At 44.9% G+C, this 20,658-nt stretch overlaps 1 protein-coding gene across 1 annotated transcript; it reads right to left on the bottom strand.

Moving 5' to 3' along the window:
• Nucleotides 1–12,322: 12,322 nt before the first annotated feature.
• TMEM174 (transmembrane protein 174) lies at nucleotides 12,323–13,279 on the bottom strand. Its single transcript, XM_020915866.2, has 2 exons — nucleotides 12,654–13,279; nucleotides 12,323–12,464 (listed from the first exon to the last, which is right to left on the bottom strand). The coding sequence occupies exons 1-2, from the start codon at nucleotides 13,277–13,279 to the stop codon at nucleotides 12,359–12,361; spliced, it is 732 nt and encodes a 243-aa protein (XP_020771525.1). The 3' UTR covers nucleotides 12,323–12,358.
• Between the last annotated feature and the right edge of the window lie 7,379 nt (nucleotides 13,280–20,658).

The following is a 20,658-nucleotide window of genomic DNA, read 5'->3' as shown; positions in this document are numbered from 1 at the left end:
TACAATTATGTAAGCCGTTCGGGGGCTTCCCAGGAGGCTTAGTGGTAAAGAACTCAGCTGTCAATGCAGGAGAAATGGGTTTGATCCCCAGAGAAGGAAATGGCAACCCGCTCCAGTGTTCTTGCCTGGAAAATCCCGCGGACAGAGGAGTCTGGCAGGCTACAGTCCACGGAGTTGCAGAAGAGTTGGACCTGACTTAACAACTAAACAACAAGAAGCCATCCAGGGACCCCAAATCAAACAGCGCCTTAATGTTTCACAGGTTGCTGGTTTGAGGTCCAGTTTCGAGATTTCCTTTTGAGTTATTTCTTTCCAGAAGGTATATCCATCTCCCTACAGTTCTCTGCCACCAATTTTCTTCTCCACCCCCACCCAGGGCTGTGACATGTCTGTGCGGGTTGTCCCCACCACAGCTGCGGGCCACGCGGGGAGGCATTCACATCAAAGTCTGCCTGAGTCAGACCATCGATTCTTAAACTCAGCTGCACACCGGAGTCACCTGGGGGACTGTAAACATTATTGATGTCTTGGTCGCTCCTCCTCTGGTTTAACTGGTCTAGGTACAGTCTGGGCCCTGGGACTTTTTAGGCTGCTCAGGAGACTCTAATATGCAGCCGTGTATGAGGACCGCTGAGTCAGACTAGCTAAGAATGGCATCCCTTGAGGATGTGTGCAATACGACCTGCTAGCCCTTCCACTCGGCCCTGCTTGCCCCCAGACATGATCTTCAATGACCCGAACTCGCTAGTGGGAGAGATCACAGGATATATACACACTTTTATGCCTTTTGAACCGTGTGTTCCCTCGGGCTGGGATTGAGGTTAAGGAAAGCGTGGTACTCATCTCTGAGCCTTTGAAGACTCTCTTACACTTCCTGCATCCTTCGGAGGGACAAGGGAGAGGCAGGGGTCTAATGCTGCTGAAAACTGGGAGTTTTTCAAGCCTGGTTTTGGAGGCTACCCAACTCTAGTGCTCTGCCCAGGGTGAGCATGCTGTTTTGATCGCCTGGCTGAGAGAGTGATTTAGGTCCTCAGAAGAATCTGGCTTATTTCCCCCGGTACCTAGGTCATTCCCTGATTATAAATCAACCACTGTTAGCAGCTGCATTTTGCTCTCCCAGTCCACAAGGGAACTATGCAGTCTTTACTGAATTAGCAACTTAATTGCACTAAATATAGCTCTAATGCCCCCAAAGAAGTTATGGCAGCTCCCAAAGGTGTCTGGCTTCCCACCCTCTCCCCTTACCAACGTCCTCTCCAAACTCAAGGAGCAGGTTAAACTCTGAACAATTCAAACTTACTAAATCACAAGCTCCTGGAATGAACACAGTTTGTTTTGCATATATCAATATCACCAGCTCCTGCCATCTGAATTTAATGTCACCGTTTCCACAACAAACAATGTCCTTCAAGTGGGACAAAGGGGGAGACCAAAAATCCCACAAAAACCCAGAGGAATGAGACAGATATGTGACACAAGCAAATCCATGGAGTCGAGGTTGCCTGTTTTATAACCTGGATGCTCTGGAACTCACTGATGCTCCCCGCTGATGACTGCATCTGTCCTTCTAAACTTACAAGTTGAACTTCTTTGGCTGAAACCTTGCATCTGGCATCTATATTTATACTTGGCATTTCAGAATTAATATTTTTGGTTCAAGAGGGATCTAAAAGAAACAGTTTCTGAAAAGTTCCAAATTCTTGAGCAGATATTTGAATCTGACTGAAGTGAATGAGAGAGAAAACCAAGTATGGAAGAGGCTGATAGTGATTACCCGATATCTGTTCTACTTTTTACCCTTTGCAATGGAAAACAGTGGTTTTTTTAATTCTAATTTTTTAACACCAAAAATAGTTTGTATTGGTGTACAGTAGATTAACCATGTTGAATTGTTGAAACAATCAAAGTTTCAGGTGAACAACAGTAATTTTTAAAAATTACATTTCCCAGATGTCCTTGTAGCTTGATAAGGCCACAGACCAAATTCTGGTCAAAGAATTAGGAGTATGATGTGGAACTTCCAGAAACTCTTGAAACGAATCAAGTCAGATAGGAAGTGTATCCTTTTCTTCTTTTCTTTTTCTCCTTCCTTCTCGACTGTAGACATAACACTGGAGCTTCAGTAGCCATCATGGGCCATGAGATGCCTTTGAAGAGGAAAGGCAGGTGCTGAACGAAGAAGGCAGAAAAATAGGCCACTGATGATGTAATACAAGGGATAAGCCTTGTATTATTACTATCTGTCTCTGAATTTATTATATGTGAGAGAGAAATAAGTTTATTTGGGGGTTTTATTTATATGAAAACAAGTCTAGTCCAAATTAATAGCAAAGGATAGGGTAAAACTAATAGAAAAGTCATTTCTTATACCATGTCAGTACATTTTTGCCCTTGTTAGTCCATCTGCTAAAGTGAATAACTTGATTTAAGAGCTTGGACATGACTATTTCTTGTGCTCAGCAAGGTTAAGCCACATGCCTAAGGTTACCCAGCTTACTTATTAAGTGGCAGAGGCACTATGCTTTTACTTAAATCTGCTGTCTCTGTCGGGAGAGCATGAGTCAGTAAATAGAACTCTGTAGGGTTTGCAGTTTTTCATCAACAATATTATGTTTAAGCCTCAGTAGGCTGTGCAGGTCAGGTCTGGCCTGAATCCGTCCCAAGCCCAATGAGTTGGGGAGACATTTGTTTACCCCAAAGATGTCGAACCTGCTTGGAATCTACTGGACTCTGTGCATAAGGCTTCTGTGTGTCTCCCTTTCATCCAGCCCCCACCTATGATGCCCCCGTGTAAATGGTAATAGACTCTGTATAACAGGAGACTGTTGAAGTTCTGCAGAAAGTTGCCTTTGCTTAGAGGATTTCAGTTACAGGTGCACAAGGTGGGTTGCCCTCCTACAACTGGACTTTGAAATTCAGCCAGTTAGTGTGCTAACAATGTAGCGTGAGAGAGCCTTCAACAGCTGACACGGCTAATCGGCAGCATGAGATATGTCAACCCATCAAAATGAAAGAGAAGGAAGAGGAAAGCCTTTTTGTTTATTTGGGCCATTCTGGTTCAATGAGTGTGGGTGATGATGAAATTTATTCAAGAGAACTTTAAGTCATGCCCAGGAAATACCAATGAGGGGACACGCTGTCTGCTTTTCTCTCCATACCCCAAAGAGTCTGTTTTCCTAGTGTGGAGCAGAGCTCTGAGGGCAGTGCTAGGTCCTGGAGTGAAGCAGTTTCCTCCATGGACCACAAGGGCTCTGGAGCCACGTGTATGCAGGGCTTGGTTCACTGCTGCCAACAGGATGGGCTTCCGAAATGTTTGTCACTCAAAGAGTTGAATGACTCCCTGAGTGCCTGCAATACTAACCCTGAAAAATGCTTTTTCAGCATCATGCCTTAAGACAGTGGTTGACATGGGAATAAAACCCACGGAAATACCTTTGAAGTAATTATATCATCCACATAAAGATGGCTCCTTTGTAGCTGGTCTTAGCATTTTGTCACACTTAAAGAAGGCAGAATTAGATTCTGCTGTGTAGAACACGGCAGAATTTATTTCTCTCACTTATTTATTTACCATGTGTCTTGAGGGATCTTAGTTCTCTGACTGGGGATTGAACTCATGCCCCCTAAAGTGGAAGTTCACGAGTCTTAACCATAGGACCACCAGGGAATTCCCATATTACTCTCTAATTTTTAAAAAAAATCTTTATTGAAGTTGTTACCATGTTGCTTCTGTTTTATGTCTTAGTTTCTTTGGCCCTGAGGCATGTGGCTCTTAGCTCCCACACACCCTGCACTGGAAGGTATAGTCTTAACTACTAGACCTCCAGGGAAGTCCCTTTCTCTCTAATTTAAAAGAACTCTTCGTAAATTACCAGGCAACCTCATAGTCATCGAGGACCCGGCCTTCTTCTATCTTTCTATTCCATTTTTGTAAGGAGTAGCTTCCATCCTCAAGGTCATCTCATTGTTCAAGACAACTGCTGAAGATACTGTGATTATATATAAGTTGTAGTCTTCAAGGAAGAAAAACAAAAAGTCAAGAAATGAATTCCCCAACTATCTGTTTTCTAGTCAGTCTCCAAGGAACCCCCTTCCAAAAACTCCTACTTACATCCAGTTAACCAGAACTTACATATGGCCACACTTAGCTGCAAAGGAGGCTGGGAACTGTAGTCTTTCACAGGGCATTTGACTACTTCCCCCTGGTCCCCCAATATTATATTCCAGCAGTTCTCAACCTTTTGGGCCTTAAAAACCTTTTATACCTGTGAAATTTACTGAGGAGCCCAAAGAATTTTTGTTTATGGACGATCAGTATTTCCTATTTACCTTATTAGAAATTAAAATTTTTAATATTTAAAATATTAAATAATAATATTTAATAAAATATTCATTTATTCATTTAAAAATTATACTGCACATGTCAAATCATCACATTGTACACTTTAGATACCTTACAATTTTTTGTCAATTATACCTCAGTAAAGCTAGGAAAAAAATTAAAACAACTCCAGGACCTTCAAAAATATTAAAAAATGAAAATTACAATTATTATAAACCTTTTCTGTAGTAAATAGAGTATTTTTCCAAAGCAAAAAAAAATGAGAAATGATATTGTTTTCCATTTTTGCCAAGTTTTTATTATCTTACTTAACAGAAAACAGTCAGACTCTCAGATCTTATATCTGCTTCTACATTGAATCTGTTGCCATATGTTGTTTTGATTGAGTTTTATGAAGAGAATTTGGCCTCACACAGATGTGTAGTAGGAATATGTAGAAGTATTTTAAAAGTTTTTCAGATAATTCTATATATTCTTCTTGGATACTAGACCGAAACCTAGGTGGTAATTTCTGAAAGGCTAGTTGCAGTGTGGAATCTGAAGTTGAATCAATGAACATTTTGTACTGTTACATTAAAATCCATTGGTCTGTCTTGCACTCTGAATGCATTTTCCCCACAAATGATTTTGTAATATCCTGCAGTGGTCATGTGGAAAATATTAGTTCGCTGAGTTATACAGACCTTTCAAATGTTGAAACATTTCATTATATAAATTTTTAGAAATTACCTTTTAAAATATCAATACTGTTCTGTAAAGAAAATCCACTTTTAGAGAAATTGTCAAGTTCATGATGATAAATAGAAGGTTTCAGAAATTCTAATTTTCATTTGAAAGGTTGAAAGTTCTCATTGGCAACAAATCCTGTCAGTTGTTTCCTTTGGAGTGACACGCTCACTTTGTTCAGCTTTCGAAACATGTCTGCCAAACGCCCGAATGAAGGGCGCTGACGCCTCCGGCCACAGGCCTCCAAGGACCCCAGGGTGAGCTCGGAAGTCGGCTGCGGCGACTTGAGCACAGGGACCAGAAAGGTGACCCCCGAGGGTGAGCCCGTGGGCTCTGAAGGACTCTGACGAGGCGCAGACACGCTCCAGCCTCAACCTGTCCTCTGTGCTCTGCAGACAGAGCTTTCTGTTTCCCCTGTGCAATCTATTTGCCTCCTGAAAAATTCCAAGCATGTTTGTGGGGCTCCTGTTCACTCTGTTGAGGGGTCAGGGCATCCTTCCTGGCTGAAGTGGGATCAGAGCAGCCCCAGGGGCCCTGGAGCAGGAGTCCCAGACAGACTCCAGGAGGGAAGAGGGCGGGGGCAGCTGCTGCGGTTTCCTCCACACCCGCTTGGGGTGCAAAGGTGACCCCGGGGGCTCCTCCTGATGCCCAGCCGGTTTACTCAGGGGGCCTTGTTTCACTTCTGAAGGGTCTGTGGTGGTGGCTCTTTGGTAAGTGAATGGCTGTCTGCTGTGAACAGTTCTTCCCAGTGTGACGAAGGCGGGGTTGAAACAAACCATCAAAGAAAGAACCACGTGGAATCAGATTTCTGACTCTGTGTGCTGCTGTTAGGTTGATGTTGGTCAGTGTTCCATCCCATGGACAGAGGACTTTAGCAACAACATGGATGTGTGAAAATTCTTCCACATACATAGTGAAAACTCTGTTCTTTCTCCCAGAGACTCTGTATGTATGTATCTGTGTAGAAGTTTTATTTGTATTATATTGCATTGTGTCCATCTATATACCACATTTATTTCTATGTGTCTTGTGTGTTTGTTACATATATAAGCAACAGTGGCCATGAAAATCATTTACTCAAGGACTCAAGAAGATGAAAAGTGAAAGTCACTCAGTCGTGTCCGACTCTGCGACCCCCATGGACCATACAGTCCATGGAATTCTCCAGGCCAGAATACTGGAGTGGGTAGCCTTTCCCTTCTCCAGGGGAATCTTCCAAACCCAGGGATCGAACCCAGGTCTCCCGCATGAAATATTAAAAACATTAAAAGTACATGGAGGAAAAAAGTGTATTCTGCAGTGGAAATGCAGACATAGAGAATAGACTTGACACGGTAGGGGAAGGAGAGGGTGGGATGAATTGAGAAAGGAGCATGGAAACATATACGTCACCATATATGAAATAGCAAGTGGGGATTTGCTATTTGTGTCACTCCCCAAGGTGACGCCGGGAGCTCAACCCAGTGAGCTCTGTGACAACCTAGAAGGGTGGGGGGAGGGAGGGAGGTGGGGGGTTGGTTCAGGAAGGAGGGGACATGTATACCTGTTGCGGATTCATGTTGACGTGTGGCAGAAACCAACGCAGTATTGTAAAGTGATTATCGTCCAATCAGAAAAGTACATGGAGACAGATCATTTAGTTTTCTTCTTATATGCTGAAAATAATTTTAGGAACAGGAAATACATGAACGTGGTAAAAAAAATTATTAACTAGCATGAATTAAAGTAATAAAGAAGTCTCCCATCCTCTGCCACAGACATAATTATTACCAGTTCTTATGTCTCCTTTAAGAGATATTCTATATATTTAAAGAAGAGTATACACACACATACCCTTTAAAAAAAATGTGTTCATTTAAACTAATGAAAGGTCAGAACAGGAAAATCACATAAGCTTCATTTCCAGCCCCCTGTGTGTGAACGCAGACTCTAGCATACATATTTGTATCTTATGATTTACACATGTGTAGGTTTTGTGCTGGAGGACAAATTCTTTGTTACAAGAAAACTTCTGGAACCTAGAAAACTGACTTCCTTCCCAGTTCACCTGGTTATTAATCTTCCTAAAAGCTCAAGACAAATAAAATCCCCATATCTGAGACCTTTGTGGTATCCCAGAGGCAGGTGAGAATCATTCCCATGGAGTTGTCTTCACTTTCTGATTTGTCATCAATTCTTAAGAGCAATGCAGTAAAGGTTTATTTAGTACAGCTCTCTGTTGATTTTATAACCAACTGCTGACTTCTTGGAACATAAAATCTTGATGATTTACAGGTAGTGAGTGGGCAAGAAATCCATAAATCACATTGTATAATAAAAGAGTGTAGGTGAACAGACACACTCACACACACACACACACACACACACACACACACCCCTTCAAAGGAAGAGTTGTAGGTAAGACCAGAAAATACATTGGTTTTTAATTTGAGAACTGAGAACTCATTGGTAAGAGGCCCACAGTCAGTAGCCTCAGAGAGTTCGGTTGTAGCAGGTGATGGTACAACTTTTTTAGTGTAGAGTGAGAGGTTTTATTTCTTAAAGAGGAGATGCTGGTTCTCACTTTTGAAATCTTCAAAGGAGTTTTTATGGTCTCTGGAGGAAAAAACTTTTTTTTTTTTTTCCTAAAAAGTTTCACCAACTAAGCCAAAGATGCTTATGAGTATCAGTTTTCTGATATTGAAACTCTTGAAATTATATGCAACAGATACTTCTCCAACACTTGAAGATCTTTCTCTTTTCATGAAAATTATTTTCTAGGACGATGTTTGGGAAAAAATTCTCTAATGATATGCTAAAAGTAGAAAAAAATGTTTCTAATTCCAGTGGAGTCCTAGAGTTTCAGGGAACTTACAGAGAGGGAAATATGAATTGAAAAAAATCTTGAAAAACATTTTTGTTTGGAAAGCGAGATTTAATAAATATGACTCTGCTACCATGTCATGCCAACCCTCTGCCTCTCAAAATATAGTATAATGTAGACAGAAATTTAGGATCCATTTATCCAAAAGCCAATCTCATTTGGATACTGATTCAAACAAAACAAAGCAGTAAAAAATATTAAATAGAGAAAATCAAGAAGGTTGAATGCTGACTAAATATTTGGACATTAAGGAATTATAAATTTTGAGGGTATAACAACAGTGTTGCATTTTTTTGGAGCCTTTATCTTTTAAAGCTACACACTGAAATTTTTTAGGATGAAATGGTTTGATGGTTTGGTTTTGCTTTTTAAAAATCCAGTTGGTAGGGGGCGGGGGGATAAAAGAAGTAGGATTGGCCATGAGTTGAGGGAAGGTGAGGGCTACAGAGGGTTTCATATACTAGTCTCTCTACTCTTCTACTTTGAAATTTTTCATAATAAACGGAGCTAAGTTGATCTATTTGTTGTCTATTTGAAAAGTTCATTTATTCATTTCACATTGATTATTCAGGAGGAGCTGAGTGTCAGTTATGTGGAGGCCTTTGCAGGAGGACTTCAGTAACTGCCGGGGGGTGTGAGCAGTGGGCTCTGCGGACAGTGCCTGGCTGTGACATGCTTCGGGGATGAGACACACCAGCCCCTCTCCGGGGTGTGGGGCTTCTGCTTAGCATCACTCCGCTGACCTAACACTCAACACGGCTGCTGAGGAGCCCCAGAAGTGGGAACTGAAGACAGATACCCAAGGCCAGCTCATCACAAACAAGCTGTTTATTTTTATACTGTACCCCCACCCCACCCCGCCCCTAAAATGTGGGATGAGCATTTACAAAGCTGTTTTGGAGCAGAACCACATTGTGCATTTGAAACTTACACCCATGCCTGGTACAGTGGAACAAAAGGGTAACTGATGGCAGTCTCCAAAAGACACTCACCTCCCAGGGCCCAGCAGGAGGAAGTGGATGAGACTCACACTGCAGCAGAGACCTCGGCCAGAGTGGAGAAAGAAGCCTAAGAGCTTTGAGAAAACTTCTTCCCTTAGGTGCCTGAGCCTCATCTTCCCAGCTTCAGTGGTCCTTTCCTGCCACGTCAAGGTCGCCAGCTGTCAGCAGTGTCAAACCCAAAGCCCAACCCAAATTGACTCCTGAGAGACGTGAATATTTAGTTCTTAAAAACCTGTCTCCTTTGATTGACAAGCTTTGTTTGGAACTACATGTAAATTGAAGAGCCTGCCCAGCCATGGCACCCCAGCAAAGATGGAGGGTGGAGGAGAGGGTATCTCCTGGTGCTCTGGACTTTACCAGCAAGGTCAGTATCACACCGTATACACCTCTGGGACTTGCTCTAACCAGCAAGTATTCAGAATCAGATCTCATCCCCCTCCTCATTAAAACTCTTCAACGACGTCCCAGTAGCTCTGCAGACATAGACTAAGATGTTTGACAAGGCCCCGTGGGTTCTGACTGGGACACCAGACCTTTCAGCCTGTACCTACAGCCAGGGCCACATCCCACACCAGGAATCTCAGGGTGGACACCACAGCTGGGACCAGGCAGATCCTAAGTCACTATCCCTAATCGTGATCCTCCACTCAGCCCTGATAAGATGCTGAGAGAGAATGAGTAAAGGCAAATATCCAGACAATAAACCTGAAACTCTGCCAGGAGTGTGTCCTTGCTGGCCAGAGACCTGGGATGAGTCCAGAGGCCACTCAGTGGACTTGCCATCATGTTGATCCTGCAACCCAGAAATGAAGACAGAAAGAGAGCAAGGTGGGGTTGTTTCAAAGCCAGAGAGCTGGTGGATATGATTTCCTGGGTGTTGGACGGCCCCTCTGTTTGGGGACTGTAGCAGCAGTGAAATATAAAGGTATACACAGCCTGCAAGTTGCCCTCCAGTACCATCCCCCCACTCCCCGGTCTTGCTAGGTTCCACTCTCCTCTTTGTCTAGGATCAGCTTCTGTTCCTTTAGCTCCCAGCATAGTCCTCAGAAGTCCAAGGAGTCTGATGGCATGGCTCTCTGCATAACACTGCTCCCAGGGTTCTACAGGGCAGTGGTCCTGACTTCCCGTCTGCAAGGAAGCCCTGACGACCCTTCTGAGTAGTCCAAGTCCCCCTCTTATGGTTCTGGGACCAGGGATAAGTGATCAGTACCTGTCTTCCTCTCTAGACTAGAGGCTCCATCAGAGCAAACCCACAGCTCCTGTTCTGTGGGTTTGCTTTTTCAGTGATTTATCCCCACTTGCCGGCCTCAGTCCTGACACAGAGGAGATGATGAGATGAGATCGTCCGCTAAGTCGTGTCTGACTCTTGCGACCCCATGGACTAGGGCATGTCAGGCTCCTCTGTCCATGGGATTCTCCAGGCAAGAATACTGGAGTGATTTTCCCCACCCAGGAATCGAACCCAGGTCTCCTGCATTGCAGGCAGATTCTTTACTGACTGAGCTATAAGGGAAGTCCAAGGGAAGTCAGAGGAGATGCTCAGTAAATAGGTGCTGAATTCCTATTTTTGGAGCCCCACCTCCCACCTTGAGCCATCAGCTCTGATGCTCTGTCTTTAAAAACATAAATTACCTCTGTGTTAGCACTTTTTCTGTCTTGGGACAGATGGTGTTGAATGACTCTGCAGCCTGGAACTAAACCTCACCGAGTCCAGTTCCCTGCATATCGGACTCCAAGCATCACCGTGACAAACTGGCTATCCTACCCTCCCACCTTCCACACTCAGATATCCTTTCCTAAGACCTCTTCCCTTTTTGAGCTACGCTTGCCACTTGCCAGAACCCAAATCCAGGAATAAAAGTTGTGTGGTGGATGAGGATGAGGAGGGAGAAGGAGGAAGGTGTGTAAGTGGTGACGGTGGGGATGCCCCTGGTGATGCTCCACCATGTCCTTGTCCCCAGATTTCCTCCCTGACCTGATGGTCCTCAGGCAGGAGTCCAGTAGTTCATGAGTGCATCGAGTATAAAGCTAGTTTCTATAAAATGAATTATATCTTTCAATTACCTTCTATCAGTGAACATGAAAATGAGTCCTCATACACAGAGATTTCATCCCTAAGATGAAATTTGTAAGAGTACAAATCACAATAATAATATCAAGCTTATTTTAATCATATTCTTGGAAAATTAGATATTTCTGATCAAGATTAGAAAAAAATCACTCCATATACAAACACAGTACCCAAGCCCTAAAGGATTGCTGTGTCCTGTCTTCCTTTGATATCAGCTTCCCTTTCCTCACGTGGCCTGTCCTCTGTAGCCTGTGGAAAATACTTTCTTTTAAGCCCTGATGGTTTTATCTGTCTCTTCTGAAGTCTGTGAGTCTGTTCTAGTTGTCAGTTCAGATTCTTGGAGGTTAAGGGTACCAAAGAATTTTTTTTTAATAAAGAAGATAAGCTTATCTTAACCATAAAGATTGTTTCTATGACTCATGGTTTTCCAGGTGTTGACACAGGAGCTCTCTTCTGATTTAACAGATCTCATCTATGTGAAGGGAAGTGATGGTGTTCTGTTGGCCCCTGGGTCCAGCACAGATCCTGTCCTGGGGTGGATGGGCTTCAGCCTTGCTGAAGAACTGCTGTGACCCAGTGATAACTTAAGGATTTATTGACTTCATTGTCCCATTATTATTTATTTTGTATGTTTAATCCAGCTATCTAATACTATTCTAATGGGAGATGTTCTTATATCCCACTTAATTCACTTGTTTTTGCAGACTTTAAGATATCCAGAGTCCTCCAGGGACATCAGATGGCCACCAAGTTCTTACAAACATGCAGATCTCCTTTAGGGGCTGAGAACAGGCACTGGAAAATCTCCATGCGAGCCTGTTTTCTGTCCCCTGCTTCCTTCCCACCCCTCTCTCACTACTGTGGGAACTCCCAAAGTCACAGCAGTAGTGAGTTTTCCCTCGGCTGTGCTGTGCTGTGCTTGGTCGCCCAGTCGTGTCCGACTCTGTGATCCCGTGGACTGTAGCCTGCTAGGCTCCTCTCTCCATGGGATATCCAGGCAAGGATACTGGAGTGGGTTGCCATGCCCTCCTCAGGTTCCCTTGGCTGCTAGAGCTCAAATGAAGACACCAGTGTCTCCCACTGGGAAAGGGATGGGTGGTGGATAAACTGGTGAAATTCCTGATCCTGAACCATATCCAGAGGATTTCTAGCTCTATCAGAAGGACATTCCCCACCCCTGCCTAATTTTTACCAACCAGAGAGATTCAACCTCCCACTTCTCCCACCCTCCCCAAATGGTATCTGTCAAGACTTCCTGGTTAGACAGCTCTGCTGTCTAATTTCTGAAGGTCACAGCACAGCACACTTCAGCTGTCAGCAACGAAACTAAAATGTTGTGCCCTCAGCCTCACAGTCTAGCGAGAAGGGGAGCATATCTCCTCATATGGAGGAGGGGAGAAGCAGGCAGAGTCCTCATCTCCCAGCGGTGTCTCTTCTAGCTGCTCAGCATCAGGGCTGGACCTGAAATGGAAGCAGAAAGGACAAGATGCCTTACAGCCCCCAGCACGACTCTCGAAAACGATGCTACCGTCGCGGCAACAGACCACATAGAGATCCGCAGTCTCCCACCACCTCCCTTACAAACGGAACACACCACAGATTGTGACTGCCGCAGCTGGGAGGGGATCGGCTGCACTCCACACACCCTACCTGCCATCTCCAGCGTCCACAAAGGAAGGGGGGTCCTGGTCGTCAACAAAGGCAGCATTCTCCGGAGGGTAGATGGTGTAGTACTGAGGGGGGCTTGGCATGGTGGCCGCCACCGCTCCAGTCGGCATGAGGCCACATGGGTTCACCACTGGCGGCAGGTAGGTGGGGTTCATTCCCATAGGCTCTTGAGAGCCATAAGGAGGAGGGATATACTGCACCACAGTGGCGCCATGGAAGGTGATGGGTTGGTTGATACCAGTGAACACAAAGGATTGTCCTCCCGCCGTCTGCTCCGGATCCGGGAGCCTCTCCTCACTTTCTTTGCACCACTGGCAGGACAGCATTTTGAACTTGCACACGGCAATCAGGATGAACGTCACCCCCACCGACAGCAGGATCGGCCCCAGGAGCTGGGTCCATTCGAAGTGGGAGACCCCTTGGTATTTGATCCAGCCCATGATGGTGAACGTGACCCCCACCAGTCCCAGGAAGATGCCCGAGAAGAGCAAGGTGGCCCCCGCCTTGTCGTCGTCGGACACCTGGATGTCAGCGGCGCTGGGTGTGTACGGAGTGACGGAGAACACGTTGAGAGGGAAGTCCTCCATGCGGCTGCAGCCCTGCTCCATGGTCCTCATGCCTCCAGGGCAGAGGGGTTGTGAGAGCCCCTGCAAGCAGAGCCCAGGAACCCCTGGTGCAGATTAGTTATGGAAGAACTTTGGGCTTCTGTGGTTAACAGAGTAGAACATTCAGAGGCCTGAACTTTGTTTAGGAGAACAAAGGTCTGAGAAGTGAAGCCTGAAGCTTTCTCATAAATTTCATCAACAGTTGGAGGCCTCTGATTTGCAATTCAATGACAAGCACTCTCTCTTCCACATTCATTCCTTCACTCATTCAGAAAGTTTTTACTGAGCACATTTTATGTGCCAGGAGGTACTTTTTTTAGATGTGTCAGGGGCTGCTCCAAGACTCTGTTTTGTTGTTTAATTGCTAAGTTGTGTCCGACTCTTTGTGATCTCATGGACTGTCAGGCGCCTCTGTCCATGGGATTTCCCAGGCAAAATTACTGCAGTAGGCAGCCCTTTCCTTCTCCAGGAGATTTTCCCCACCCAGGGATTGAAACCTCATCTCCTGCATTGACAGGCATTGGGAGGTGGATTCTTTACCACTAAGCCACCAGGGAAGCTCTGTTCACACCCTACCCAAACCAAGACTCTAGAAATGGCAGAGGACCTCCAGGGCCCTGGGTTGTGCAGGGGCCCTAGATGGGTCCACCACATGCTCAGGAATCTACCCCACTTTCCTGCTGGGTCAGCTCAGTGGAAATAAGCAGAGAGCTATTTGAGGATGGTCTGTTTTCCTCCCCACCACAGGAACCCCTAGTTGTGATGACACAAAACTTCACAGCAAGTCTCGCAGAGTCCTGAGGTCCTGCTCTTTCCTGATCAGCTCCAAGTGCCTTTGCTGTCAGCATCTGGGGAGCAGTCGCTGCTGTGGGAGAGGAGAGACACCCTGGAAGCTTTTCCATGCACCGCATCACTGGCAGAGAATCGGGTGTGACCTGGGGTCTCAGGGACATGCACTTCAGACCCTCCTCTCACTGGTGGCAGCACAGTCCTTGGTTTCCATGGCGAAGTAAATAGCTGCATTTTCAAGCCTACTGTGTTTTTGCAACCACACCCAAGCTGATTTCAGGAAGAAAACTTGCCCTTCCGTGACGTGATCTGTCATTCATAACTACAGAACTTCAGAACAGCCCCATCGATATTATTTTAAAAGATTTTTTTGATGTGGACCCTTTTTAAAGTCTTTACTGAATTTGTTACAATATAACTTCTGTTTCATGTTTTGGTTATTTTGGCCACAAGGCTTGTGGGATCTTAGGTCCCTGACCAGGGATGGAACCCAACACCCCTGCACTGGAAGAATGGACTCTTAAGCCCTGGACCGCCAGGGAAGTGCCCAGTCCCTCCCGTTTCATCTTTCATGGGACAGTAACTGTAGCCCTGTTCCTGTCTCCAAACAGATGTCTCTCTTCAGTGGTTAAATATTATATCCGCTCCCTTTCGCAGGCATGAGCTCAAGGTCCAGCAAGAGCTGTCCTCTTGCCCTAGGGTAGGGCTTCCCAAACTTGCTTGATGATAAAAATCACCTGGGTGACTATTTTAACTGGCAACATCTGAGTTCCCACCTCCGCTCAACAGAACTAACATTTCCAAGGGAGGAAAATGCCCCAGGTGGCTCTTATCATCAGGGATCTCTGGAGACCCCACATTAATCCCAAGTGCCCCTGGGAAACCAGGCGGCTTTTCTCCCCTGCAAAATGCCTCTCCCTGCTACAGGACGGGGCTTGTGGCCGGCTTCACTGCCAGACCGACAGAGAAGCAAGCAAATGACCCTCTCAGGTATCTCCCTGAAAGTGTCCTAAAGCAGCAAGGATGGAGCATTGTTGCCATAGGCGTGGTCTGCCCTTTTTCCCACTGGGCTAGATCAGAGATCCAGGGAAACCAACTTTTCTCATTAATCATGAAAATTCTGATCAGCTAGCCTGACGTTCTTTTCAGGCACTTAACCGCTGAGTTAACAGTTGGGCTCTGAAAACATTGTTCTTCTAAATCGTTCAGTTCATGTTTCCCATTTGTCTTTAGCTACAGCCACTTGCAATTAAGGTAAGAACTGAAAACTGCAAGTCACTCAGTCACGCCCGACTCTTTGTAACCCATGGACTGTCCATGGAATTCTCTAGGCCAGAATACTCCCGGGGATCTTCCCAACCCAGGGATTGATCCCAGGTCTCCTGTATTGCAGGCAGATTCTTTACAAGCTGAGCCACAAGGGAAGCCAAGATAAGAACTGGAAACACGGAAAAGTAGGCAAGAGAGATCATCTTCCTCCAAACAGCCCTTGAATCCAAAGCTAGAATGGGTTCCAGAGCACACAGGTAAGAAAATCCTAGTTGTACTTTCTTTTTATTTCATTTATTTTTAATTGGGGTGTAGTTAATTTACAATATTGTATTCATTTTAGGTTACAACAAAGTGATTAAAAATTTTATAGATGATACTCTAGAGTTATTATAAAATACTGGCTCTATTCCCTGTGCTGTACAATTTATCCTGGTGGCTTCTTTATTTAATACATAGTATCTTGTACCTCTTTAGCCCCTACCCCTGTCTTGTCCCTCCCCCATCCCCTCTCCCTACTGGTAGTTACTGGTTTGCCCTTTATATCCACACGTCTGTTTCTGTTTAGCTATATTCATTCACTTGCTTCATTTTTTTTCAATTCCACATATAAATGATAGCATACAGTATTTTTGTTTCTTGGCTGACTTATTTTATTAGTAATAGCAATTTTCATTCCTTTTTGTGGCTAAGTAATATTCCATTATATATGTGTGTGTGTATATATATATAGATATATACACTTCATATATACACTTCATATTCTTTATCTATTGATCTGTTTATGGACACTTAAGCTGCTTCATGTCTTGGCTATTGTAAATAATGCTGCTGTGAAAGCTGAGGTGCATTTATCTTTTTTATTGAAGTATGGTTGATTTACAATATTGTTTCCAGTGTATAGCAAAGGGATTTAGTTATACATATTTTTCAGATGATTTTCCCCATAGGTTATTACAAGATATTGAATATTGTTCCCCACGCTATACAGTAAATCTGTTTTTTTTTTTTTTAATTTTTATTAGTTGGAGGCTAATTACTTTACATCATTACAGTAGTTTTTGTTATACATTGATATGAATTAGCCATGGATTTACATGTATTCCCCATCCAGTAAATCTGTTTTATATGTAGAAGTTTGTATTTGTTAACTCTGTATTACTAATTTATTCCCCCCCCCTTTCCTTTTTGGTAAGTTTGTTTGTTTTCTGTGTCCATAAGTTTGTTTTCTGTGTCTGTGAGTCTTTTTCTGTTTTGTGCATGTATCTTTTTGAATTACTGTTTTTGTTTTCTTTGGATATATACCCAGGGGTAGAATTGCTGGATCATATTTCTAGTTCTATTTTTAGTTTTTTGAGGAACCTCTGTACTATTTCCATAGGGGCTGCACCAATTTACATTCCCACCAACAGTGTAGGAGGATTCCATTTTCTCCACATTCTCACATATGTTATTTGTGTTCTTTTTCACGGTAGCAATTCTGACAGGTGTGAGGTGATATCTCATTGGGGCTTTGATTTGCATTTCTCTGATTAGCAAAGTTGAACATCTTTTCATGTGATTGTTGGCCAGGTGACCATTTGGGAAAATGTCTATTTAGGTATTCTCTTCATTTTTCTATTAGGTCAGGGTTTTTTATATTCAGTTGTATGACCTATTTATATATTTTGGATTATAACTCCTTATTGATCATATCATTTATAAATATTTCCTCGCATTCAGTAGGTTGTCTTTTTATTTTGTCAATGGTTTCCTTTGCTTTGCAAAAGCTTATAAGCCTCACTTGTTTACTCTTGTTTCTTTTGCCTTAGGAGAGGGATTCAAAAAAAGCTATTGCTATAATTTATATCAAAGAGTGTTCTGTCTATGTTTTCTCCTAAAGATATGATGTTTTCAAATAAGTTCTCTGCTCCTTTCTCTCTTGTTTCTCCTTCTGGGACCCCTATGATGTAAATGTTAGTATGTTTGATGTTGTCTCAGAAGTCTCTTAAACTGTCCTTATTTCTTTTTATTCTTTTTTCCTGTGTTTTCCACTAACTGCTCTTCTTCCAGCTCACTAATCCATTCTTTTGTATCATTTAATCTAATGTTGACTCCTTCTAATGTATTTTTCATTTCAGTTATTGTATTCTTGGGCTCTGTTTGATTCTTCTTTATCCCTTCTAATGCTCTGTAAAACTTCTCACTGTGGTTCATCCATTCTTCTCCCAAGTTCTTTGATCATCTTTATGATCATTACCTCGAACTTTTATTGAGTAAATCCACTTTATCTAGTTCTTCTGGGGTTCTAGCTTGTTCCTTGATTTGGAAAATATTCTTTCTGCTTTTAATTTCTACATATCTGGTAGATTGAATACATTTCCCTACATTGGAGAAGTGATCTTTTGTAAGAAACATACTGGGTATCCCAGGATTGCAGCCCTCTCTGGTCCCCAAAGCCATATACTCTAGGGGTGCCCCGTGTGTGGGCTGCCTGGGTCTGCCTGTGGTGGAGGCTGACTGCTGTAGGCAGTCTGATAGGTGTGGCTGGCGTTCAGTCTGTTTGGTTGCCAGGCCCTGGTTTGTGTGGAAGCGGCTGGCTGCTGGTTAGGGGGGCCAGAATGCAAGGAGTGCAAGGCGATTGGCTATGGAACTCTAGGGGATGCCAGGGCTAGTTTTGGTTCAGTAGTGGGCAGAGCCAGGTTCTGGGGTGGGTAATTGTGGGACCAGGATTTCCACATCTAGTGACAGCCGATTGGTGGGAGGGTCCAGTTCCTGACACAGCTGGCTGTGGGCTCCAGGGTGTCCCAAAGCTGGTGTTGGCCCCCTTGTGAGAGGGACTGGATCCCTAGATCGCTGGTTGAGGAGTCCAAGGTGTCTCTAAGCTGGTGTTGCCCTGCTGGTGGGTGGGGCTGGGACCTGAGTTGTCCTAGAGCTAGAATTGGCCTGCAGGTGGGCAGAGCCAGGGCTGAAGGGGTTCTGGGCTGGTGCTGGCCCACTGGCGTGTTAGCTGCATCCTGCAGTTGTCCTGAAGCTGGTGTCCCCTTGCTGGTAGGCAGAGTTGGGGTCCAGGAGTTCCTAGGACTGGTGCCTACCCACCATTAGGCAAAGGTCCGTCAAGTCAAAGCTATGGTTTTTCCAGTAGTCATGTATGGATGTGAGAGTTGGACCATAAAGAAGGCTGAGCACCAAAGAACTGATGCTTTTGAATTGTAGTGTTGGAAAAAATTCTGTAGAGTTCCTTGGACTTCAAGGATATCAAACCATTCGATCCTAAAGGAAATCAATCTTGAATATTCATTGGAAGGACTGATACTGAAGCTGAATCTCCAATACTTTGGCCACCTGATGTGAAGAGCTGACTCATTAGAAAAGACCCTGATGATGGGAAAGATTGAAGGCAGGAGGAGAAGGGGTAAGAGAGAACGAGATGGTTGGATGTCATTACCTACTCCATAGACATGAGTTTGAGCAAGCTCCAGGAGATGGTGAAGGGCATGGAAGACTGGCGTGCTACAGTCCATGGGGTTGCAAAGAGTCAGACACGACTGAGTGACTGAAAAACAACCAAAGGGCTAGCGGCAGCCCCCTGGCAGGCAGAGCCAGGCCCTAGAATCTCTGGGTGCAGAGCCCACGCTGCTCAGAGCTGCTGTCAGACTGCTGGTGGTTAAGGCTGATTCCAGACGCCGATGGCTATGGAATCGAGGTTGTCCTGAATCTTATGTCAGCCCACCAGTGAGTGGATCCTGGGGGCAGCTGGCTGAGGGGCCCAAGGTGTCTCGAGCTGGGTGGGGCTGCTGGAGGCAGGGTTGGGGCCCAGCAGGTCTGGGGGGATGGCTCTGCCCTGTCGGTGAGTGGGCTGGGTCCTGCCATGGCCGGCTGCAGGGCTGTGTTTGTCCTGGGGTAGGTGCCTGCCTACTGGTGGGTGAGGCTGGTCCCACATTAGAACCCACTTGCTGATGGGCAGGACTGGGGCCTGGGGGATCCTGGGGTTGGTGTCTGCCCTCTGAGTCTTCCGGTCTCTGGTTAGAAGACCCTGGGGTCTTGGGTCTAATGCCTGTGCCATGACATGTGGCACACGTGTGGCTAGTTTCTGGGCCCTTTGGTGCACAGGGCTTTGTCCAGGTTTGGCTGTGGATTCAGGGAGCCCTAAGGATGCCTGCCTGCTGGCAGGTGGGGCTACGACCCCACCTGGCTTGTTGCTTGGCCTGAGACATCCCAGTACTGGTGCCTACAGGTTAATGGGCAGGAGGTGGGACTAGGTCCTGAGGCTAAGAAACTGTAGGGAGGATTACAAAATAGAACTTGCCAGCACTAGTGTCCACAAAGTGAAGTCGCTCAGTCGTGTCCGACTCTTTGTGACCCCGTGGGCTGTAGCCTACTAGGCTCCTCCGTCCATGGGATTCTCCAGGCAAGAATACTGGAGTGGGTTACCATTTCCTTCTCCAGGGGATCTTCCCAACCCAGGGATCAAACCCAGGTCTCACACATTGGAGGCAGACGCTTTAACCTCTGAGCCACAAGGGAAGCCCCTAGTGTCCATAAGCTCCCCAAAATAGCTCCTGTCAGTGCCTATGCCCCAGGGTGAGCTCTAGTTGCCTGCTTTTCAGGAGACTCTCCAAGATCAGCAGATGGGTTTGACCCAGCCTCCTTTCAAATGACTGCTTCTGCCCTGGGTCTCAGACTGTGTGACATCTTGTGTATGCCTTTTAAGAGTGGAGTCTCTATTTCCCACAGCCCTGTGGGGCTCCCAGTAGTAAACCCCACTGGTCTTCAAAACCAAATGGTCTGAGGGTTTGTGTTCCTCCAGCAAGTGGACTCCCAGGCTGAGGAGCCTGAGTGAGGTTTAGAGCCCTCACTCCTTGGGAAGATAACTGTAATTATCCTCTCATTTGCGGGTCACCCACCTGGGCTCCTGGGTCTCGACTAGACTGTGACTCACTCCTCTTACCTGTCTCACTGCGGTTCCTCCTTTATATCCTTAGTTGTAGAAGATCTTTCCTGGTAGATTCCAGTCTTTCTTACCAACACTTGCTTTGTAAATAGCTGTAATTTTGGTGTGCCATAAGAGGAGATAAGCTGAGGTCTTTCTACTCCACCCTCTTCTCTAACGTCTTGGTTCAAATCCCTCTAGTTACACTTTTGAGGTCAACTTGACTTAGCCTCTCTCACTGAAAACTCAAATCCTGTGTGTGTGTGTGTGTGTGTGTGTGTGTGTGTATACATATATATAAAAATTGGAATCTCCTATATATAGATAGATACCAATTTTTAACAAGCTGGATTCAATAGCATATAACAAGTATTATATATCATGACCAATTGAGATTTATTCCTGGAATTCA

The sequence above is a fragment of the Odocoileus virginianus genome, chromosome 14, assembly GCF_023699985.2.
Source record: "Odocoileus virginianus isolate 20LAN1187 ecotype Illinois chromosome 14, Ovbor_1.2, whole genome shotgun sequence".
In the NCBI taxonomy this organism is placed as follows: Eukaryota; Metazoa; Chordata; class Mammalia; order Artiodactyla; family Cervidae; genus Odocoileus; species Odocoileus virginianus.
Note: the sequence above shows the minus strand (reverse complement) of the source record. Positions and strands in the feature narration are given on the sequence as shown.